Source organism: Protopterus annectens, chromosome 3.part1 (genome assembly GCF_019279795.1).
Source record: "Protopterus annectens isolate FY-2018-M chromosome 3.part1, PAN1.0, whole genome shotgun sequence".
NCBI classification, from domain to species: Eukaryota; Metazoa; Chordata; order Ceratodontiformes; family Protopteridae; genus Protopterus; species Protopterus annectens.
Genome location: NC_056732.1, coordinates 1,450,828,818 through 1,450,854,674, shown reverse-complemented (window position 1 = coordinate 1,450,854,674; position 25,857 = coordinate 1,450,828,818). Strand labels below are relative to the sequence as shown.

Below are 25,857 nucleotides of genomic sequence, written 5' to 3'. Positions count from 1 at the left end.
AGATCAAGAGAGGTCATTGTGCCCCTCTACTCATCACTTATCAGGCCCATAATTGAATACAATGCCCCATTTGGGATGTACCTTACCCGACACCTGCAGCAACTGGAAAGACCCCAAAAGTACCTCACCAAGAGGATCAAGGGGCTCAAACAGATACCCTATGCAGCTCGGCTAAAGAAACTTCAGCTCTACTCAGTTGCGTACCGCCTACTCAGAGGCGATCTGTGTCTGACGTATAAAGCCATGTCCAACCCAGAATTAATGGACATGCTTCACCTCAGGAAATCCAAATCCCTTAGAGCTACATGCTCCAGGGACTTGAACCTCAGCACAGAAATAAATAGGACATGCTGGAGGGACAGATTCATATCCCAGAGGCTCCCCTCACTCTGGAACAAAATCCCAATCCATGTTAGGCAGAGCCCCTCACTGACCCTCTTCAAGAGAAATCTTGACGAGTGGATGGGAGATCGTAAGTTTACCCCTGGGATCTCTTCTGTGTCTCTGCTTGACAGAGGTACAGTAAACTAACCTTAAAAGGGCTACCTTCTGTGACCTACTATACAGAGGCACAGTCAACTAATCTAAAAGGGTGGTGAAAGCCAAACACACTCTGGCTAGGCCTGTAAATGCCCTAGAGCAGATAGCCTAGTATCAACCTATGAACCAGTGACCAGTTTGATTTCAATTAAAACAAGCGTTTGAATGTAGTGCACCTTGTGGTGATGGTGGTTAATCAGGGGCATAATAATTTTGCTGATCCTTTCCTGGGGTGTGCTGAAAAAAAAAAAGCAGAATCTTCCTCCATGATTTCATCTTCCCCTTCTTCACCCTCGGGAGTTGGTCTTGAACTGTTGGAGCTGAATATCTGCTCATTTTTTTTTTTTGTTCTTTTTCTTCCCTAAGTATATTATTTGCTACATGTTCAATTTCATGACTGCCTAAACTTGGCCATTTCAAACAACCCTTTTTAATCTGTTCTTGTATTGGTGGTAACAAACCCTCTGCAAAAGCTGCTGACAACCCACTGGCTGTTGCACCTTCTTCAGGCTCTGGATGTCCAGAGAAGGCTTCAAACACCTTTGTCATGCATTGCAAATATGCATCTCAATATTCATTATGTTTCTGCAAATAGTGTTTATTCTTGCCCAGTTAGGTTGGGGGGCATGTTGTGGCAATGGCTTTTAAGAGGCTATTTCTAGTAGCTAGAAATCTATCATCTGTGCGTTTCAGAATGTTATCGTCTTTGTTGTTTATCACATACTTTCCTAAAATTATCAGGAGGAATTGAGCCTTTTAATACTGTTCTCAGGCCTTCAATAGTAGGGTTTTAGAATTGTACTTGCCCTGCTAAGATTTTTGCATATCTTACCAAATGTGTTTGAGTAGGAGGGGAGAATATACAGTGGTTTGAAAATCCACTGTAGTCAATGGACTACTTCTCTTTTATAGTAGGGTCAGCGGTGCTGTCTTTAGCTGCTGCTGGATTTTGAACTTTTTATAAGGGGTTCGTTTTTGTAGGAGGTATTTCAAAGTCAGTAGAGTCAGAGTGCGTCTCTTCTCCTGCAGTGCTTAGCATGGGATGTCCATTGATATTTCTCACCATCTATAACAATTGGAATTGAGTAATAATGTTCTCAATCTTGCTCAATGTGTTAGTTTTTGCAGACTAACCTATTTTAGGCAAACATTTAAATTTTTCCATATATTTAGGTTATGTTGCATGTTTATGTCTGTGATGGCATGTTTTCTCTGTATTAGCTGTATGCATTAACATTTAATTTGAGGGTATTTTGGTGGGTAATTAATGATTTTGATGGAGTCTGGTAAAATATACTGACCCAAAGGGATGACATGAAGTACTGTAAGTAACTTGGGCTGTGTCTGAGGAAGTGATGGTAGTTTCTGCAAGATTCACCTCCACCTGCCCTGTCAGAGAGGGAGAACTGTCAGCTTCTTGAGGCACAGATGGGACATAAGGTGGAGGGGATACAGAAGGTAATGGAGGTCTTCTGATGATTCTGGCTGTGTGACTAATAATTTGTCTAACTGCCTTAGCAGAAACATACCCCAGGAGTGAGACTTCTCTTCTGTACATTTTTATAATATAGTTACTGTTCTAGTAGCCACCTGAAGCTGTGACTGTAATCTAGCTGAGTTATATATTAAGCTTCTGACTACAGATTCCTTTTCCTTATTTTTACATTCTTTTTGACAGTCATTAAAAGCTGACCAAAAAGAAGCCAGTACCTTATTACCCTTCTGTTTGTTTCATTTTTAGACTTCCTTAAATGTTCTTATAAAAAGAACCTTTTTTTTTCCGAAAACTGTAAAGCACTAATAATTTTTATTGAGATCAGACCATTTTACCAAATAACTTTAGCTGTCTCTTCCATATGTATTAAACATATACTTGCCTGGGGTCCTATATTCGGACTCTTTTAGACCACTTGTACTGGCAACCATTATAAAATCCCACTCTCATGCCAACGGGTCACTCACATTCCCAATGAAGGAATCCTGTCTATTTCTTTTCTGTATATTTAATTAGAGCCCACTGTCACTCCTGAGAAGGATGCTCTGCCCTTTTGACAGACAAACAGTCCTTTTGACAAGGATACTCTGGGCTTGTATATATTGATTAGACCCCGCTAGCACACAGTTAAATAACTTAATGCTGTTAGTATGAGTAATTACACACACATCCAGTATCCCAGATGCATACAATTTACCAACTCATAATCAGAAAATCAGAACTAATGAAGAAAGTTTTAGTTCAGCTTACCTGTATAGAGTCTAGACTTCGCTGAGATTTATAAAATTGCATATTGATTCACCAGAAGTTTGCCTGGTGGAAACTTGCCAATCTTAAGCAGCAATACACTAAAATGGTTCTGAAGTCTGAGTAGACATGGTACCAGACTGTTAAGGTTCCAGTAAATGTTACAAAAAACAGTTCAGAAGAGAATAATAATCTCCTGTATTGCAAAGAGAAACTCGTACATGAGAGACTAGGAAGTCAAGGTCCTCTATCCTCATGTTGCAGAATTATGGGATTTTTATACTTTTTCATTAAAAGTATCATTATTTTAACAATCGTAGAACAACTATGGACCATTTAAAAATGAACACTACAACATTAATTTTGCTAAGATGTCCTGACTGCTTGTTTATGGCTTTCCACATTAGGCATATGTTCTGAATCCCATAAAATAACTTTCTAGAGAGAACAAATTTTTTTACATTTCTTACCCTGTCAACAGTTACCAGTATTAGGCAGGAAGCAAATCATCAGATACATACTGAAAAACATTCTGGAATCCATCTTTTTATGAAAGCATATTAGAAATGAAATGCACATTAACATTTTCCTTTCTCGGTATGCCACACTCTTCACACTAGAAAACCAAATACAAGAAAATCATATCTAATAAAGTTTAAAAAAAATCTTCTTTTGGTGCCCAAGAGGGTGGTCTGGACCCACAATGGACTTCACTGTGCATGATCCTCAAATACCTGTTCAGACCTTTAAAAATCAGGATTGTCTTACATCTCCTGTAAGGTGCAAGTGTCTGCAATTACATTTGCAGCCTTTATTTCTTGTTGGTAGTAAAGCAATTCCTTAAGGGGGTCTTTACATCTGAGGCCTCCTAATAAAATAATCATTCCACCATGGGACTTTGGGTATGTGTTAAGAAAGTCAATCACCTTTTGAACCAGTGCTAGTGTATCCATCAGAATACTGACATGGGAAACTGTCTTTTTAGTGGCTAGCCGTGGTGGTGCAGTGGTAGCGTTGTTGCCTCACAGCAACAGGTTCTCCTGTTCGATTCTCGGCTAGAGTGCCTTGTGTGTGGAGTCTGCATGTCCTCCCTGCAGTCGAGTGGCGTTCGAAAGACATACGTGAATGGGCGTGCCTTCGCTCAAGGTTGGGCGTCAGGCTGGCACCTCTGCACCATAAAAATCAACTGCCAATCATTAGCGGACTGGAGTTCCACTGTGGCGACCCCTAACCGGGAAAAGCCAAAAAGACAAACAACAACATCTGCCAGAAGGAAGTAAGACTCTTGTGTGCAAACAACATTTTCAAATCATTCATAAGGACAGGGCAGCAGTACACACCAACCCTACTGTCATGTCCAAGGTGGTAACATAAATCTGTCTCAAACCAAGCCATTAATCTCCTGGTGTTCTGTCCTGCTCTGCACAGCAAGGAGAGAAAGGACACTGCTTACCCCAAATGTGCATTGGCAACTGAGATTTTATCTTTCTAGGGCTAAAGAAGAAGAAGAAAGGAAACCAGACCAGTTATTCATTTGCTTTGCAAAGGGTAAAGAGAACAGTCCTGTTAATAAACAGATGATCTCTAAATGTCAAGTTCACTGCATCTGCTTCAGTTACTCCTCTCATGGCAAGACTGTACTATCGCACGTGAAAGCCCAGTCCACAAGAGACACAGTAGTCAGTATTGCCTTCTGTAAAAGGATCATGACCATCTGACTACATCATCTCTGAGCAGTATACCCTGGATATTACCTCCACAGCCAGAGCAGGATTTGCTACAGCCATAGTACAAGATCTGCTGCAACCTCCAGCTTTTCTGAGACCGATATCCAGTAGCCTATAAGCTCTGAGAATCTTCAGAAGTGTTATCACTACTGCAGCACTAAGCATTGCAGTGAAGACAGCACAGCTGTTAGGATATTTTAGATATTTACATGTGTTCACTGTTGCAGTAATATTTCCCTTCCTCTGCACATTTCCATTTCGCGTGAGCATCCTGAGGGTTGGAGTGGGTATTCAGTTACCTTTCTCCTAACTTTCTCTCTTTTTCACTGACCAGACACCCTTCACTCCTCAGTCAGATTTAGTAACTAGAGTGGCAGCTTTCATGGTCTTTCTAGTTAGGCAGCCATTTTTGGTGGACATATGTGAATTCAATAACTCTTGGTATGGTCTCAGTACAAATTCTTGGTCTAACAGTGCAAGGAGGAGTTAAACAAGGCATGAGTAGGCCTCCCTGTTTTACCATATACATGCTGACATCCACTTGAAAGGATGTCTGCCCCTTGAGGGGGAGGAAATATCATTTGATCTGTTATACTCTCCACACTGGAATGACTTTGCAAATACTGTATATGTTCAACAGTGAAACATTTGCTTGTGATTTTGCATGCTTGTTCTCATGTTTGATGTTTACAAAAATGTTCTATTTCATCTGAAAAGCCTATGTATCCTTTGGCTGATAATGAAAATGGTCCAGAGGGATCAGAGCCTCTTCCCTGGTAAACAACTGAATAAATGTATAATTGAGTAAGTATACTCTGAAGGTCATACCAGTGCTGGTTTGTACGTAGTGGATTTCTCTGGTGTTACCACTAATGCAGCAGTTAACATACTGCGACATGTATAATTATGCTACCCTTCTGACACAGTAATACTTGAGTGTACTCATGCCACCATATTTTACAAGCCCTGACATGCAAATTACCTTTTACAGATTTCCGTAATAATGGAGTGGCTCTCAGGATCAGATCTTCCTTTATCTTTAAGGTGGTTTCAGAGCTCCTTCAAACACATTTATTTATTTAAATCAAAGCTGTAGAAAAAAGGAGATCGGACACTATACAAACAAAAGCATTGACTTTGGGTAATCAATCCATATGCCTGTTTCTGTCACCCTCTGTAGTAGCCACCATGGGAAAAGTGTGCCATATGAGGGGACATTCTGCTAAACCAGTTGTCACTACTGCAGATTTTTTCAAACATGTTTTTCACTGAGCATTTGTGAGGCAGACCTTCTTCAAACACTACAAGCTGGGCATGCAGTCCAGGATCATAGCATAGCTTGCCTGTCCTGTTGAGCACCTTTTGTAATTCTGAAGACTGAAATTGCATATTTGTGAAAAGAGGTGATGGGATTTGACCATTCATACAAGATACAGCAAGATGGGATACAGAGGTAAAGCTGACAGTACAAAAAATATGTTTGCTGCCACATTTTTCCTCAAGTTTTGGGACTTTGCAATTGTTATTCTCAAAACTGTAATAATAGGCTATGCTATCCTTCAAGGGCTGCTATCATTCCCTCCCCAGTACAGGGTCAGAAATCTTTTTCCCTGTCCCTGGAGAAGGCAGCTGACCTGTTTGTAGTTTGCCTTTCTGTTGTTGTACCTGGATTGGTTGGGGGGGGGGGGCAGCCTCCACTCTGGGGATATCCAAATGCTGTAGAAGTCAGACCAATAAGAACTGAGATGAGATTGCAGCTAATTCCACATATTAGGAATTTTACTGTAGCAGCAATCTTCATATTTGTGTCTACTCTGATTATGGTGAGCACCTTCACGTAACTGTATGTCAAACAATTTTGCAATGTTGATGGCTTGTTCTGCTGTTTAATTCCATTGTTGAGTGTTGCTGTATAACAGTTTGATACTGGTGACCAAATGCATATTGCTGATTTGTGAAGCACACTGTATTCTAAGTTTGTAACTGGAGTATTGCAGTAAAACTGTACTTGTAAAACTGCAGTAACAGTGAACAGTAAACTTGATTATCATTGTAACTAAAATAGAAGGTAAAGAATTATTTTTTTTTATTTTTAGTTGTTTCTGTTACATTGGTGAGTCCATTAGAATTGATCAGAACAAGAATGCAGTATCGTCAACTGACATACAGAGAACTTGGTGATTGCATCAACAGTGCTGTGGCTAAAGATGGTTGGAGATCCCTTTGGAAGGGCTGGGGTCCCACTGTTCTTCGAGATGTTCCCTTTTCAGGTGAGCTTTAAAATTTAAGTACAAAAAGCATATAATGATTTATACTTAGAGGAGTATAGGAAGTTAGCAATCCAGTTTATATCTGAAGAGAGGAACTATAGTAAAGTTGTCTGTGTTCACTAAATGTAGTGGTGGCTGCCAGTGTAAAATGTAATTCAGAAATGTCTGACTGCATGATAAACAGGTTCAGTTTGGCCACTGTTGTGCAACTATCTTTGATAGCTGTTCTATGAAAATTTAAGGGAGTTGGTATTTTTTTTTTTATTTGTTTATCCTTTGTCGACTGAGTTAGTCCCCCTAGGCTAGTTTTCCTCTCTTCAGGAGAGAGCTGATGTGGTATTTATATAGCTAGGAGAAATTTGGTAAGGGTATCTGTTTTTGACAGATGCCATCCAAAGGACAACACACTCAGGAATATAACAACCCTCTTATGCTGCACTGCAGTGTCAGCAGTCCGTCTACTTGGTATGGGAATAGAACCCACTGCCTCCTGCACCAAACGTAAGTGTGATATCTGATGCACTATTGACAGTACTAATAGTGGTAACAGTCCACATACATTAGAAAAAGAAGTTCCTAAAACTATCTTATATTAAATTACTAACAACAGTAAAACAAGTGAGTGGGACTTCCAAGATGTCTGCACATTGAGTAACAGCTTAATTCCAGCTCTCCCATTGTGAAAACAGAAACTCAGCAGAGAAGGCCGGTGGACTTTTGTGTTTCTGGGTAAATTTCATTAACTGGCTATTAAGTGCACTGCCTGAATGCCAGGGAGAGAAAAAGAAATACAGAGGACCTGAAGAAAAATCGGCTGCAAAAGGTGAGGAAAAAATACTGAATGGGAAAAGTATTGCAGTTCAGTAAAAAGCAGTGCAAGCTCAAGACATGACTTCCAGTGGATTTCCTTCACAAGCTCGAAGTTTCAAAACTTTGAACTGCAAATAGTCAAGACCATAAGGTCATAGTTTTGAAACTTCAAACATTTTGAATGGAAATAGCCATATAGCACGGAACAGGAAATTTGACATTTTCCTAAGTGCAATCTCAGAGTTTGTATATTTATTTAGCAGGGGGTTTGGGGTGCAGGGGGCTTGCCCCCCTGCAAAAATGTAAACAATTTTTTTTTTTTTATTACAATTTTGACGTTTTAAAAATCAATCTGATGGCCTTGACCATTTGTAGTTCGAAGTTTTGAAACTTCAAGCTTGTGAAGTAGATCCAACTTCCAGTAACCTAGAAGAAAGCATAAGACAACTGCACACAAACCTGGTTAAAATAAATGAAACACTGATGGAATATATCAACTCTAACAGCAAAAGGCTGGAAAAATGGAGGAATCTTTAAACAAATATTCAGATGAGGTGATAAAACTGAGGCCAAAATGAAGAAAAGGCTGGCTGAATATAAGACTGCTAAAGAAGAGATGTTTCAAAAAATAATAGAGTTAGAGAGCATAGCACATAGGAAAAACCTGAGATTTTCAGTTGTACCAGAGAAGCTGGAAGGAACAGACTGTATTAATTTTATGAAAGGACAAATAAGCAACTGGACTGGCATTCCACAGCAGGAGTTGTTAATTGAAATGGCAGATTGTGTGTATGCTCCAATCCTAGCTATGAGAAATTAACTTAGGCATTTTAGTAGTAAAAATGCAGTCCTACCAGTACTAGGAGTTGTGGCAGAAGGACAAAGTACTAAAAGTGTGAGACAGCAGAGTTTGTTTGTGTCTTTCGGCTTTTCCCGGTTCGGGGTCGCCACAGCGGAACTCCGGTCCACTAATGATTGTCAGTAGAGTTTTGCGTGCTGGCTTGTCGGGCCTAGCGCACAACCTTCAATGAAGGAGCGCCCATTCGCGCATGTCGCCACACAGAAGACGCTCTAACTGAGAATCGAATGGGCAACGTCTAACTGTGAGGCGACAACACTACCGCAGCACCACCACCACAGTATTTGTGGAAAATAATTACTGATTGTACACCAAGCAGAAGAGGAGTACATTTATTCTTCCACTATTCATGGAGTGTCAAGAAGCAGGCATGAGATTCAAATTGCTGTAGCCAGCTATCTTCAAAATATTCTTCCCTGGAGGGACAATATTTTTTGATGATGTACATGCCAAAGAGGAAATACAAGTTTGTCCATCAAAATGTGAGCTGTGAAACAGAAGGAGATTCTACTTGTTGTTCTGGTAATAAAGACCACAGAAAGAGTGTACCAGTGAAACCTTTTCCAGTGTTTCAATAGAAAATGCTGGAGAGAAGGAAGGGAGCATGGAGTTGACTAGAAGAATAGACAACATGCTGGAAATGAAGCAGATACAGGATTTGGGAGATGGAGATGAACAGGAATAAAACCAATAAGTTGAAAATTGACAAATGTGGGATTATAAAACAATAACTGTATTTGTGAAATGTGACAGAAAAAGAAAATCTGGAATTATTGAACTTTTTTTGGACTTTGAACTTGTGGGGATTCAAAAGTATATGCCCTGCTTCATGTCATTAATTTTCAGAAAGATACTTAGAGGAGGGGTGGAAGAGGGAGAAAGTTAACTGTAAGTAAACAATTTTTGTTTCTTAACAGTATTATTTTTATAGTGCATGATTTTCTTTGCATGCTATAAAGTAAAGTGTTCTCAGTTGTTTTTAAGTGTAATGGAGATACTATTGTTAACAAGTGCTCCTGTTTTTTTTTCTTTCTCCCTTCTTGTGTCTCTCTCCTTGTTCAGTGACTGGTTAAAAGAGCATGACAAAAGAAAAATTAATATGTTTTTTCTCATTCTTGCATGGGGAAATGAGTGGATTGAGGTCCGTAGCTTGATCTAGTAACACGTTTTAAGAGGAAGCAAGTAAATGAAAAAGAATATGAATATTATAAAGACTTTTTTTTTTCTAGCAAATAAATGTATGCTTAGTAGATATTCTGCATATGGTCCTCATGTCTTCATGGAGATAATCTGATAAAGAGAAATTGGCTAGAAAAAAAAATGGCTAGGAGATAATGTTCTTTGAAAGCATTCAGTTGTTTTCCCAGTTGGGAGAGCTGTAAAGGGTAAGACAAAATCAGACAGCAATTAGTAGAAGCATAAGCTACACCATGCATCTTAGCGTGGATAACCTTTCTTTTAAGTTAACTCAAGTCAGTGAGTGTGGCTGTCAGTTTGGGACAGTTGTTCCTATTAAGTGGGTAAAATGTGCATAGTTTTGTGTGTCAGTATTAAGTTAATAGGTTTTAGAGGGGTATTTGGGGGTGTTTATTTTTTGAGGGATTTCAATAAAAGAAAAGGTTTTGTAAGATATGACATAGGCTCAAATTGATATGACATACAAAAGTTCAACCTGCCAAAACAGTGTATGAATGTAACACAAAAACTGAAACTAGACATTTAAGAAAAAACTGTTATATATAAAAGGTGGGAGTAATAACTTTTTAATACAGTGATGCTTGCTTTAAAATGTCAATGTTGTCACAGATGAATTAAAAAAAGAAAGAGTAGTGAACTATATTAAAAATACAGAGTGTGAATATTTGTGCTACAGGAGACACACTTGGAAAGAACTGAACATGGGAATTTGATAATGGTTTTCAGGATGGTTATCCAGCAGAAAACCTAGGAAAGGAAAAGAGGAGCACTTATATTAATTGCAAGAGGAACTCCAATAGTGGTAGAACAAGATAAAAAAGATAATAATGGTAGATTTGTTGTACTAAGGGGCAAGGGAGGAGGATTACAATGGCATGTATTTATATTCCACCTAAAACTGCTGTATTGGAGCTTAAGAAAATTCTGGGAGAAGTGACAGGCTTTTACCAAGAAATATTACTTGTAGATGGGGACTGTAATTTGATTTGTAATAGTGAAGATGTGTCTGGGAGCCCAGAAGGGTAAGTATAACAAAGGAGGGTAGACTTTTGAAGAAACTTATGAAAATATTTGGCATGGAAGATGTGAATTCAGTACTAGGAGTTGGGAGTGAATTTATATATTATTCCTCTAAATACAAAAACTGGGTAGGCTAGACATAATTTATCTTTTAGGGGAACATGTGCATTTAATTGAAGGTCTTTATATGCACCCAATAACTATTCTAGATCATGCACCAATAATAACTAAAATAAAAATGCAGTGTAATGAAATAAAAATGAGACACTAGCATTTTCCCACCTGTCTGCTGAAAAGAGGAATTTAAGGAATGAGTAGTGGAAATTGTTCATGAGCTATTTGAGAAGATGGAACTTTTTCTGAATATATATCTAGGGAGTGGGATAAAATTGAAGTGGAGTGTAAAAATAGGGTGGAAATAAAAGAAATGGAGATATGGTTAAGATGTAACAATAATTATTTAGAGGTACTGATAAATGTTAAAGTATTGCAGAATAATGGAAATCTCAGAACAATAAGAGGAGCAGCTGCAGAATGCTAATCAGAAAATAAGGAATTACCTGGCTAATATGCATGCATTTAGGAAGATTGATATTAATAACTAGAGCACAAAAACCTGTAGCACAAAGCCTTGGGCAATAGAAAGTAGAAAGGGCTGTCGCCAAGCTTAGGGAGCCTGTAACAAGGAAGTTGAGAGATCCTGTAGCGCTATTAGAAATATTTTGGAAGTACTATGAAAGTCTGTATAAAGCAGAGAAATATGGAAATCAAGAAAGGGTACAACTGGAAATGTTTATGGAAGAATTAAGTATGCCAAGGTTAGCGGCAGATGAGGTTCAATTACTAACTGTTAGGATAGGAGGAGATTAGGTAAAAATGGTGATAGATAACCAATCCATAGGAAAGTCTCCAGCAGTAGGTGGTATTCTTGTGGAAGTTTGGAAGCTAGGAGGGAAAAACCGATAACGTTTTGGAGGGTTTTGTTCAACAGTATTTTAAGAGGTGGAGAAGTGCCAACATCCTGGAAGAAGCAGTAGTAACTGTAATACCTAAAGAGGGTAAAGATCCATCAGATCCAGCCTCGTACAGGCTCATTTCAATACTAAACCATGATTATAAAGTGTCTGTCTATAATGGCTAAAATAATGCCAAAATTGGTAGATATGAATCACTGGGGTTTTGTGGAAGGGAGGCAAACATTTGGCAACATTAACAGAACATTGATGATCCATAAATTGATAGATTTGGATCACTGGGGTTTTGTGGAAGGAAGGCAAACATTTGACAACATTAACAGAACATTGATGATCCATAGGAAGCAGAATGTATGAAAAAATACCATTATTGTTGAAGGGTCTTGATGTAGAGAAAACATTTGGCAGAGTAAGCTGGAACTTGATGGGCAAGGGCAATGGCAGCATTTGCATTCTCTGTTAAAATGATAAGGTTGATTAGTAGGATATATGATGGATCGGAGGCAAAAATTAAAGTGGTGTGGTCCTCTCTGATAATTTTTGCTTGAGAAGAGGAACCAGGCAGGGGTGTCCTCTTTCCCCTTCATTATTTTCACTATATTTAGAACCGTTGGGAAAGAAAATAAGGGACTCCGAAATTGAAGGATGTAATTGGTATGGTGGTTAAGAAAAGCTGGCTCTATTTGCAGATGATATTATTTTATACCTGACAAAACAAAAAAAATGGGTATTAGTATTGTGGAACATTTTGAGACAATTTAAAATCTTTTCAGGATACAAAATTAATGAAGCTAAAATAAAGGCAATAGTGATAGATTATGTACCTGCACATCAACTGGTTCAGCAATGTCCATGTTTATGGGGACATGATAAAATTAAGTAGTTAACAGAGTGGATTAAAAATGATTCTGGTGTGGCAGCTAAGGATATGTGGGAAGAGACTAAAAAAGATAATACAAAAACTGAGAAATTGGAAGCTCTGTTTTATGGATATTGATATTACGATTAAGCAGTTAAAATGTTTTAGTCCCTTTAGTCTTATACAGAAGTCATGCATATTTTATCAACCAGAGGAGAAGTTGTGGATAGCAATTAATAAAGAGCTGAAGAATTTTATCTGGGAGGGGAAGACTGCAAGAGTGAAGTGGGATAAGATGATTCTTCCAATAGAACAGGGCAGTATGGGATTACCCGATTTGAAGGAGTGTTTCAGAGCTACACAGTTAAGACTCCTATGCATAGCACAAGCAGAAACTTATAATTCAAAGTGGAAAAGAATGATGATGAAATTGGCGGAAGTTCAAGAAACAAGGAGAGACTTAGATTTTGGATGCAGATCTTGAAGGAGGCAAAAAAAAGGTTAATGTATTATCTGCGGTGGTGGTACTGCGGTAGCGTTGTCGCCTCACAGTAAGACGCTGTCTGGTTCGACTCTCAGCTAGAGCGTCTTCTGCGTGGAGACATGCGTGAATGGGTGTACCTTTGTTGAAGGTTGTGCATCAGGGCTGGTAACTCGGCACGTAAAAATCAACTACTAATTATTAGCGGACTGGAGTTCCGCTGTGGCAACCCCTAACCGGGAAAAGCCGAAAGACACAAAAAAAAGTAGTGTCTTGTGTAAATATCAGGTATCTAAGTAAAAATTCCAACTCCGTTTACAGATGTACAGATTTGAAGTTTTTAATGGACATAAACTAATGTTAAAAAAATGGTTAAATGTTTTCATCCCTAAAAATCAGTAAGACTTCATCAGAACCATATTCTGTATGCTTGAACCAGTTTGAATAGCTTGTTAAACAAATATTGTGACGTAATATATCCAGTGGTAGTCAAACAATGTGTATCAATACTGTCTATGTAGTATAAAAAATACATATAAAAGAATATATGTGAAAAATACCATCGTGGAGGTTGTTTTGTTAAAAGAATGTGTAAGTAATAAGTAAACAATGTTTAAACGTTATGTAAATATATTTAAAAATGTATCATAATCTGACAGCTCTAGATTTGAGTATAGGGACAATGGAATCATGTTAATTTTAGACCTGATTATTAGATGCATTCTGTCAGATCAATTCTGTGTGGTCAATTCTGATTTCCTGAGAACCACCCCGATGTCCTTCAAGGATGCATCTGCAGTCATAACATATGGGTTGTTCTGCCTCAGGCAGCCCTTTGGTCGGCCGGATTCCAATGTCTGGGTCTGGCCTCGGCTGATGTCGCACTTTCCCCGACGTCAGAGCGTCTGGGGTATAAAAGCATCAGCCGACGCCATTTTCCTCAGTCTTTCTTGCCGCGCGGTGCCCGAAGCAGAAGCTGTTTGCAAGTGCCGGTCGGTCAGATCCAGTGAATTCAGCTACCGAAGACTTCGAAAAAAGCTAAGTACCCCGTTGGGGACTCTTTCTTGCCTCAGCCGATGTCAGACAAAGTAAATAATTGTTTAACTTGTGGGAAACAAATACCTCATAAGGATTTCCATTCCTACTGCCTTCCTTGCTTAGGCCCAGACCACGACGTATCAGCTTGTTTAGCCTGTGCTTCCTTCAACCGACGAACTCTTAGACGTCGGTCAGAGTTTGCAGGGGAATTTTTTGGAGCCTCTTTTGCTTATAAAATGCCGTCGGAGACTCCGACTTCGCATATGGTGAAAAAACGGAAGGAAAAGGACCGACACTCGCGGCCCGCGGTTTCGGCTGAAACCACGGCTAGGCCTACCGCGAGTGTCTCGGTTTCGGCCGAAACCGAGTCCTCGGAGATTCCTTCTTCCGAACCCATACATCCGACCACCGAGGCCCAGGAGGCCCCGGCTGAGTCGGCTACCGAACTTCCTACCGAAACCAGTGTTCAGGAAATGTCCGACACCATACCTTTGGACATTTCTACTCCTGCACGTGGGGCAGCTAGGCCCCCTGCTTCCATGTCCATTAAGGCCTTTTCCAGGGCTAAAGCTGCCAAACTATCTAAAGCTTTACCTACCAAAACTACCTACCAGAGGCCTTCCTCTAGTTCACAGATCCTCAGCCTTGCAGAGGACCTTATTTCCTTAATTAGGGGTTCACAACCTCACCCAGACAGGGCCTCTCACCCTCTTCCGGACAAAAGGCCCAGGACTGACCCCTCTGACCCACACTCTTCAGATGATTCCACGGATGGGTCTGAGTTGTCAGACCCACCAGGAGGAGGCTTACTCGCCTTATGAGGATTCAGATGCTGAGGAATCTATCCCTTCGGCCTCCCCTCCTGAAGAGTTTTCCTTTGGTGAGACTCTACACTCCATGAGAGAGCATTTTCAATGGCAAGGTCAAGATTTCTCTGATTCTAGAAAAAGATTAAGGACCTTTTTGCATTTGCCTCAACATAGGCCCTTAGCTATACCTCCTGTTCTTAATGTAATTGATGATGTGTACAGTGATGTCAGTACAGCCCCTGATACTCTTCCTCCGGCCCCTGCCAAACCTGACAGATACTACAGGGTCCCGGATTCTCATTTCTATCTGTATAAAGCCCATTCTGCAGACCCAGAAACTATTTCTCAGGGCCCTAAAGGGGTTGCGGCCACCACTGCCAAAAATCCTCTACCCTCTGAAAGAGAGTCTAGAGCTTTAGAGAGATGGGCAAAGAAGGTATATACTTCTGCAACTCTTTCTGTCAGGGCATTAAATTGTCAATTTCATATGCTACAGTACCAAGAGTATTTGTTAGATGAACTGAATAAGAAACTTTCTTCTCCTGAACCCCTAGACCGTAAATCCCTTCAGGATTTGGTGCAGAATTCACAACAGGTTAGTAATCATTTCTTAAAATGTGGCTATGATGCACTGGAGGCTTCATTTAGATCAGCTATGACTGGGGCAGTTATTCGTAGGCATGCCTGGCTGAAGGAACAATCTTTGCCAGACCATGTTAAAGCTAAACTCCTGGATGCTCCAATGGAGAAACAAAATTTATTTGGCTCCTCTGCTCAGGAGATCTTAAAAAAGGTTGAAGAAAAGGCAAAATCTGTGCAAACAGTTAAAGATTTCCTGCAAGTACAACCACCGAGATTCAGCAGAAACTGGCCTACTAAGAATTGGTCCTTTCCAGACTCGGACAGAGCCCAGAGAGGCAGGAACAGGCACCCTAGAGGCAGAGGTCATTCGAAGGGCTCCTACAGAGGCCGTCAGTGGCAGCCTGCCAACCAGAGGAGTAGTGCAACAGCAACAACAACAACTACTACACCAGGACAGGCTCAATGACTTAACTCTGATCCCGCCTACCAGGGATCAACTGGAAGCACCCTTGGGCGGAAAGCTGGCTTTATTCTCAAAAAATTGGCATTATATTTCAAAGGATACATGGACACTGCAAATAATAGACAAAGGATACAGGTTCCACTTCCACACTTTGCCAAAAAGAAACGGAATGCCAAACCTTCCACCAAATCAGAGGGCAGAGGCTTTAAGACAGATCAACAATTTGCTTCAGATGCAAGCTATAGAAAAGGTACCATGTTCAGAACAAGGCCAAGGATTCTACTCCAGACTATTCCTTGTACCAAGAAAAGAAAATCAATGGAGGCCTATTCTCGACCTGTCCGCACTGAACACTTATCTCATTGTGCCAAAATTCAAGATGCTGACCCTACAGCAACTTCTTCCCATGTTGGGCAAGGAGTCTTGGCTGGTGACTCTAGATCTCAAGGAGGCATACCTGCACGTCCCTATTCGACCAAGTTGCAGAAGACACCTCAGATTTCTTGCAGGATCAGAGCATTATCACTTCTCAGCATTGCCCTTTGGCTTATCTACTGTGCCCAGAGTATTCACGAAATGCCTGGCATCAGTAATTGCACATTGCAGACGTCAGGGAATTCAAATTTACCCATACCTGGACGACTGCCTAATACAAGCGGACAACAAGGGAAGTTTGATAAAGGACTTGGCCTATGCCATACACCTGCTACAGGCCTTGGGATACACAGTCAACATCCAAAAGTCAAGACTAGTACCATCCCAAAGGATAACCTTTTTGGGTGCAGATCTGGACACAACCACCCAAATGGCCTTTCTCACAGAAGAAAAACAAAAACAACTTCCAGATTTACTTCATGATTCTGACAAGACAAACTCAGCTTACTGCAAGGAAAATCCTGCAGGCCCTGGGTTACATGGCATCCTGCATAATTCTGATACCGCATGCCAGGCTGCATATGAGGAAATTACAATGGTACCTAAGGAGTGTATGGTCTCAACACAGTCACAGTTTAGAAACCTTGATACCAATCATTCCATGCCTTCAAAAGGAATTTCTGTGGTGGGCTCAGGCCTGCCAGTCCAACAGAGGGCTGCCTTTCAACAAACCAAAAACAAGGCAGACCATCACCACGGACGCCTCAGACCGAGGATGGGGAGCACACATGGAGGGCAAGTGTATCCAAGCCCTATGGCCTCAAGGACAGCTAAGCATGCACATAAACCAAAAGGAAATGCTGGCAGTGATGCATGCAATCGAGGCCTTCAAACCCTTCCGCCAACAAGGCCACCTGCTAATAAGGACAGACAACACCACGGTCATGTGGTACATAAACAAGCAGGGAGGCGCACACTCTTATCCTCTATGCCGGATGGCTATGAATCTATGGGAACTATGCCTGAATCTCAATATCCAACTACAGTCCCAATTCGTGCCAGGGAAAGAGAATACACTGGCGGACAGCTTAAGCAGAACTACCATGGATGCACACAAATGGATGCTGCACCCAGACATCTTCCAACTCATAGCAAAGACATGGGGAATGCCGGAGATAGATCTGTTCACCTCCCCACTCAACCATCAACTGAAGACATTCTGCTCAAGGACATACCACCCACAAGCTTGGAGGGTGGACTCTCTCTCTTTCAGCTGGAAAGCCCTAAAAGTATATGCCTTCCCACCTCTCCCATTGATGTACAAGGTTCTACTGAAGATCAGGGAGGAACAGCCAAGAGTGATACTAATAGCTCCAGACTGGCCAAGGCAACACTGGTATCCATTATTGAGAAGCATGTCTCAGGCAAAATCATGGCCTCTCCCCCTATGGCCTCTTCTTCTGATGCAGAACAATTTCAAGACCATGCATCCCAACTTGAAAACATTGCAGCTAACTGCCTGGAAAATTCCTTAAATCCCAATCAAACTGTTTTATGTCAGAGGGTGAAGGACATTATCTTGGAGGCTCGCAGGCCTTCCACAAGGAAGACATACTCAGCTAAATGGAAGAGATTTCTCATTTGGAGCACATCAAAAGGCTCAGATGTCACAATGGCAAACATAACACATATCCTAGAATACTTAGCAGAATTGTTCCACAATGGCCTGTCCTATTCTTCCATTAAGATTCATCCTTCAGCAATTTCAGCAGAATACAATGTGGATCCACCAATCTTCTCGCACCCTCTCCTCAGACAATTTCTGAGAGGGATCAAAAATATTAAACCTCCAAGAAGACCCCCTCTACCTGCTTGGGATCTCAACTTTGTGCTGGAGAAACTGACACTTCCTCCTTTTGAACCAGCAGCATCGGCGGATCTACAGTTTCTGTCTTGGAAAACTGCATTCCTTCTGGCAATCACTTCAGCAAGAAGAGTATCTGTGTTACAAGCATTAATGGCAGTGCAGCCATTTCTTATTTTCCATCAGGACAGAGTTTCACTAAGAACCAATCCTACTTTTATGCCAAAGGAGGTATCTAGGGTATCCTTGAACCAAGCTATTCACTTGCCTACGTTCTTCCCTAATCCACAGAATAGAGGGGAAAAACTTTTGCACACCCTGGATATACACAGACAACTACGCTACTACTTGGACAGAACAAAAACTAGCAGAAAAACTGACCAACTTTTTGTAGCATATGCTACTGGGGTGCAAGGAAAAGCAATTTCCAAACAGACAATTTCAAAGTGGATAGGAAATTGCATTTGATTTTGCTAATCCTTTCATGGAAAGACAGTTCCTGAAAACATCAGGCCTCATTCCACAAGGGCCAATGCCACCACTACAGCCTTCCTACGAGGGGTGGCTACCAAGGACATTTTAGAAGCTGCTACTTGGAGCTCCGTGCATACATTTGCCAAGCATTACAATCTACGTTTATACTCCAGATCCAGAGCAGGTTTTGCAACTGCAGTCCTGCAGGGGATCTTAACTACACCATCCTTTTCTTAGTACCTCCTCCCCCAGATTGGCTATGGTATTCTACCCATATGTTATGACTGCAGATGTATCCTTGAAGGACATAGTACAGTTTTGTACCTACCATAAATGTAGATGTCCGATAGGTATGCATCTGCAGTCAGGTTTACCCTCCCTCCTACCCCTCTGTGGTATTCCTAGGGTACTTACCCCTCTTTTAGCTAGCTGGGGGAATCTATTATGGTGTATTTGTTTGTTTATACATGTATATAATTTTGCAAATGTTTGGAACTTTTCTGCATTTATCCAAATTTAGCCTTCCTAGAGGGCACCTGGCATCTGGGGCAAGAAATACTGAGGAAAATGGTGTCGGCTGATGCTTTTATACCCCAGACGCTCTGACGTCGGGGAAAGTGCGACATCAGCCGAGGCCAGACCCAGACTTTGGAATCCGGCCGACCGAAGGACTGCCTGAGGCAGGACAACCCATATGTTATGACTGCAGATGCATACCTATCGGACATCTACATTTATGGTAGGTACAAAACTGTACTTTCTTTGTGTGGAACCACTTCCAGTATGCCAAACTTAAATTTCCAGTTAGTACACACCTGTATGTGTTTGAATAAAGCATTGTTAGAGTTTTGATTTAAAATGGCATAAACATGCTCATAAATTCTTTTCCTAAAATATCATTCAGTTTTACCATTGTAATAATTGGAACATCCTTCACACAGTGCTATATAAACCACTCCTTTGGAAGAACAGTTCCCATGTGGTAAGGGAGTGTTGTAAGGAAACCCATCAAAGTGTAATTCCTGCCTGTCTTAAAAACAAATCTAGGTACATATCCTAAAATGTTAAAAATACAGTCATTCACTTTCAGAATATGTCAGTTGTTCCTGGCAATATCTTTCACCATTTTTGAGGAAGAATTATATGTGACCACCAGTGCATTAAAGAACAAATTATTGTTGTCCTCATTGAGTTAGCAGCTCTTGGTTTGTGATCACTTTGTCCACACCTAGCAATAGCTGATATTTATGTGATAGGAAAGCAATAGTCTTTATGTATTATTTCTGTACACTTTAATTTTTAAGCATAAACTTTGCCTGTTAATTTTCTACAGGTAGTTTTCAGACTGTTGTTTAAAGAGATATCACTAATAGAAAAAAATTGCTATGTCTTGAAGACATTCCTACAGCGGATATTTGACTTCTACTTGCAGCAATAGGGACCAACACTGACTCAACAAAGGTTTTTACCTTTACAGATATCCATTAGGAATTACTTAATGCTGGCATGTGCATGAGCATCCACATGTAAACAGGGAAACATACAGGGAATATTTAATTGTCTCTGTAAGTAACATTGAAAAGATCCCTCAACAAATGTACATACTTGTGCTAGTGGATCTAAATATATGTATTTATTGTTTGTTTACTGGATGAGTGTATTGGTACAGGACCCTTTTTATCCATGTGCTGAGCCATGAGGCTAAGTTAAAAACATTACACTTATTGCAGTCATTTACAGCAGTGCTGATATATATGAATATAGGTTCAATGGCCAGCCAGTCTGTCTGGAAGTGGAATTCTGTTGTACAGACCCCATACTAATTTTACCCTAGCATTAGAATCACTACACTAAATTATCATGCCTCAAGTTGGCTTATTACTTTGATTTTTCCTAACAAGTCTTGGAATTTTTATCTTGCCATTTCATGCCTGTCTCCCTTTCTGTCTCATTAAATTGTTCATTTGTGATTCAGAGCCCAAAATAAACTTCTTCTTTGGATTTTGATATCAATCTTCCCAATGCACGCTCAACTTGACAGTGTTTTCCTAGCAGACCTGTTCAGAGTCCTCCCCATACAAACTCCTTGAACTTATGATCACAAATATCTGCAGTAACATTACTGCAGTATGCATTCATTCCCTTACACTGAACAGCAACACTGTAGAAACCTTCTGCGTCTTCTCTGTGGACGTGGGCCCAGCCTACAACCCTTTACTTTAGGCCAAAGTACTTGAAGTCCTAGAATCTAGAGAATGTTTGTCTTTAGTCTGTGCAAAAAAATAAATAAATAGGGCCACTTTCTGGTGGTCTTGACAGGTGTTACTGCTGTCTCATTCCAGACAGTTCCGGAAAGACGTGAACTTGTTTATCAGAATGTTCTCAAGTAGCTGCTGTGCAGCAAATACCTTTCCCACTGCTAACTGACTCTTTGTCAGGGAATTCCTTTCAAATTTCTCCAAACTCCCACCTCTCTTCCGGTCCTGTCATAAGCACCTGAACCACAACAATGCATGTTAAGTTGTCTATCTCGCCTTCATTCTTGCTGGTTGGGTTTGGAGCCGATCCTCGGCTCCCACTCGGCCATCTTCTAAAGCTTGAGAGCTACATACTGGCTCGAGGCCTCCCCATATCCCATGATGCCTGGCGCTAAAAACCTAGATCTCATTTGCTGCTCCTGCTGCGAGGTTGCTCTACTGGCTCAGGTCGTATAAAACTTTTTATATTGTGTCTTTTCTGTCATAAAACTAGTTAGTTTTAGCATAGAAATTCTCGTTATCTTTGGTATTATAGTGTGTTCATGTCTGAATCCGTGTCTTTTCCCCACAGAAACTCGGAAACTCGTTTTTATTCAGAGAGTTTCCCCTCCCCCTTTTCTCTTTCCTCTTAAGGTTTTCCATTTAAGTTAGAGGAGAACCTTATCTCTAAAAGGTTTCCGTTTAAGTTGGAGGATAACCTTTTTTTCTACCTATCTCTCTTAAAAAAAAAAAAAGAAAGAAAAAAAAAATTATTGTTACTTGGTTTAGCTATAGTTCATTATAGTTGTAGTGTAGTGGTTCTGGTAACTGTAGTGTATTTTTATTGCTGTTTGTTATCTTAACCCTTTGGTGTGTGTGTTTTTTCCTTGGTTTTTCTTCTTTCAGGATGTCCAAGGATCCTAAGCCATCTGGATTCAAGAAGTGTAACTCATGCTGTCAGAAGATGTCTCTGACAGATGGTCACACTTCTTGTATTTATTGTCTAGGCGCCGTGCACCTGCAGGACTCTTGCTTGATTTGCCATGCGTTCAGTCCAAGAGTCCTGCAGGAGCTCAAAAACAAATTGATCTTGAGGGGTCTGCTTAAACCCCAAGATTCACCGGCGAAGGCTCAGCCCGTGAAATCTTCTAGGCCACCTAAACCTTCGGCTCCCAGTTCGGAGACGTCGTTGGGTGAATCCATACCATCCATCTCAGCTCCGGCTGGAACCGATGTTCCTCCCTCCCAGTCGGCTCCGACACGTTCTTCGGAGCCATCTGAGAGTCGAAAAAGGTCCAGGTCTCCTTCTCTGGAGTCGATACGTTCGTCTCCGAAATCGCCTCTGCTCCAGTCGGATCATAGTCATCTCTCATCCCACTCTTCTCGGTCCTCAAGACTTTTGGACCATGACTTGGAAAGAGTGGTCAGTAGGCTGTTAAAATCACAGGCCCTAGCTAAAATGTTGTCCAGCCTCCCTCATCAGGCGTCGGCTCCACCCTCAGCTGTAGATATTCCTCCTCTGACTCATCCTATTAGTTCGGAGCCGGAGTTCATTGGGGTTCGAGTCGTGGAACCGTCTGCTCCGATACCTTCTCCTTCGGTTCCGTTTTCGGCTCTGATCCTTTCCATGGTACCGCCCATGGAAGGATCTGGGCGCCGAGACTCCCTCATTGGCTCCGAGGGGGCGAGTGGCATCGGACCCTTGTCCGACCCCGCTCTCCCCCTCGGCACTTCGGCTCAGGTGAGCTCAGCTCCCACATCTGCCTTGGAGCCGTCCCTCTCGGTACGGGGAGGGGTTCCGGTTTCTTCAGAACCGGAGCCATCTCTGCATCCGGGCAGGGACGCCTTCAAGGTGATGAGGAGTGTACTGGCCCCAGAGTCAGTCCTACGATCGACCCCATTGGCTCCTTACCCTAGGGTGCCTGCGTCAGCCTCAGCCCCTCTTCCAGACCCCAAGCGTGTGGATCCAGCACTCCAGGACACCCCTTTGGGTGTATCCTCCTCTTCCGAGGCCTCCCCTGACCATTCAGAGGAGCCACCTTGCAAGAGGAAATGCAAGAGGAAGCATGTTGACTCCCCCGAGTCTATCACGTCGGATACCGACTTAGAGGAGTCGGAAGGGTTCCCAAGATCCCCCCCTGAAGATGTCTCATTCTCAGACATCCTAGAGATGCTTAGGCAGAGGGGGAACTGGACTGCCCTAAGCCCTTCCGAGGATGAGTCGGTATTCCTGGACGCATTTGGATCCCGACCTTCCACCTCCTGGGTGTCTCCACCTTTCGACCCACTGATGTCTCTGGTGGCTCGGAAGGTGTGGACGGCTCCAGACACAGTGGAACCAACTCCTAGAAGACCTGCCAAATTCATTACTGTACCGCAGGACAAAAAGTTCTTGACCAAAGGTGTCCCCGTTGATGCCATGGTGGTAGCAGCGGCCACAAAGAAGGAGTTGGCTGAAACTTCTTCATCTGTCCATCCCCCTAACAAGGAGTCCAGGACGACGGACAGATATGGGAAGCGGATGTTCTCTTCAGCGACCTTTTCTATGCGGTCCCTGAATTACCTGTGCCACTTTACCCGTCTTCAGAGGGATCTCCTGAAAGAGCTTGGAGATACCCTCCAAGATCCATCAGCTGAGGGGGCCCAGGCTAAGGCAGCCTCCCAGCTGGCGACTCTTAATTCAGTGGTAAACTCCTCCATGAGGCTCATTTCGTATGCAGCCGATGGGGCGAGTAAAGCCGCAGGCACAGGCGTGGCCCTAAGGAGGCACGCTTGGATGTGGCTATGGTACTTTGCGGAACCTTTCAGAGCGTCCTTCACCAACACTCCTTTTGATGGTTCCTCTCTCTTTGGATCACAGGTGAAGGATACCCTTACCAGGTGTGAGCAGGAAGGCAAGACTCTCTCTGCCGTAGGAGTCTGTTTTTCCACTCCTTCCAGACCATATCCCAGGGAGCCTTGCCGGACACACGTGGTGAGTTTCCCTCCAGGGGCAGAGGAGGGAACAATAACAGACGCCGCCCTCGTGGTAGATGTGGTCCGCAAAACCAGGGCAGCAGAAAATCTTTCTCTGACAAGCCCTTCCAGCATCCCTGAAGGGTTGCCCGGCTGCTCACCTCTGGAGGCAGTCAGGGGAAGATTATCGCTGTACCCAAGAGACAGAACACGAGACAAATGGGTACAGTCCATTATATCCGGAGGCTACAGAATTCCCTTTGTTCACGCTCCTTTATTGTCGAACAAGTCCCTTTCAGATGTTCCACCCAATCTAAGGGAACAAGCAGTTCAGGAAGTTTCAAAACTGCTAAGAAAAAGGGCCATCCAGCAAGTCCCAGCAGACCAGCAAGGATCTGGAATTTACTCAAGGTTCTTTTTGGTACCAAAAAAGACAGGGGACTGGAGACCCATTTTGGATCTCAGCAGACTAAACAGGTCTGTACAAAGAACGAAGTTTCGGATGGTCACGCTACAGTCCATTTTACCCTTCCTGGGTCAGGACAATTGGATGTGCTCCATAGATCTTCAGAATGCGTACTACCACATCAAAATGGACAGGCGCTCCAGAAGATTCCTGCGCTTCCAGCTGGGAGCCAGCTGTTATCAGTTCAGAGCTCTGCACTTTGGTCTCACCACTGCCCCCAGAGTGTTCACCAAATGTATGGCAGTAGTTACCGCTCACCTGAGACGGCAAAGATTCCAGGTGTTTCCGTATCTAGACGACTGGCTCCTCACTGCTACCACCAGGCATCACCTTCTGCAAGCCAGCGAATATACTATCCAGACATGCTCCAGACTAGGTATCACTATAAATTTTAAAAAATCTGCTTTGTCGCCTTGTCAGCCTATCATCTTTATAGGCGCAAACTTAAATACAAAAGACAGGTCAGCCAGCCTTCCACCAGGCAGGGTAAAGTCCTACCGGGACAATTGCAATTCAAATGGGCAATATGTCAGTCGTGTGGTACATCAACAAGCGGGATGAACCAGGACCTACCCCCTATGTCGAGAAGCACTCAGACTCTGGCAGTCGGCGATCTCTTCCCAACGGTTTCTGACCGCAACGTATATCCCTGGGAAATCCAACGTCATAGCAGACAGGCTGAACAGAGCTATTCTCATGCCTCACGAGTGGTCTCTGAATCAAGTAGTAGTGGACCAAATCTTCCGCAAATGGGGGCAGCCTTGCTGCGACCTCTTTGCCACCCCCTTCAACAGCAAGTGCAGCAACAACTTCTCTCTCCTATCACATCCAGAGCATTCCCCCAGAGACGCTGTAGTCCACGATTGGCCTCAGGGACTTCCATATGCATTCCCTCCTTTTCCCCTAATTCCCAAGCTGATACAGAAAGCTACTGTATTGGGTTGCAGAATGATCCTCATTGCTCTGTACTGGCCTCGACAAATATGGTTTCCATTCCTTCATCATCATCTTATCGAGCAGCCTTGGACTCTGGACCCAGCTCCAGACCTCCTGATCCATCAATCAGACGGGCTGCATCACTCCCTACATTCTCTCAAGCTCACGGCTTGGTTGCTCCACTTCCAACCCTAGCCAGGGTTCTTGATCGGTGCGTGAAATCATTTTATCATCGCACAAGTCTACCACTAGAAATACTTACGCTAGTAAGTGGAAACATTTTTCTTCCTGGGCAGAGGCTAAGAATATAGACCCCTTTTCAGCCCCTGTTCACCACATCCTGGAATTTCATACTGGGTCCACTTCCACTACAATTAGAGAGCAGTTAGCCGCAATTTCAGATTTTCACATTGGCCTTTCAGAAAGTAGTATAATGTCTCATAAGCTTTGTAAGGCCTTCCTCAGAGGAACCACTCTGCTCAGGCCCCTGGTTAGAGATCCTCCACCCCCGTGGGATCTAAATTTGATTCTAGCCTCTCTAATTTTGCCCCTCTTCGAACCTGCAGCTGCCTGTTCTTTTAAATTTTTATCTTGGAAAACACTTTTTCTGGTAGCAATTACTTCAGCGAGAAGAGTTTCTGAACTGCAGGCTCTTTGTATCTGTCCCCCATACCTAGTG

The 25,857-nt window shown here is 42.3% G+C and overlaps 1 protein-coding gene across 1 annotated transcript in view; it reads left to right on the top strand.

The window, feature by feature from the left end:
- Window positions 1-25,857, top strand: part of SLC25A40 (solute carrier family 25 member 40) — a 1,199,913-nt gene that overhangs the window by 591,890 nt on the left and 582,166 nt on the right. The window contains exon 7 of the mRNA XM_044067526.1: window positions 6,606-6,779. Coding sequence (XP_043923461.1) covers window positions 6,606-6,779 — 174 coding nt within the window. The remainder of the gene's footprint in view (window positions 1-6,605; window positions 6,780-25,857) is intronic.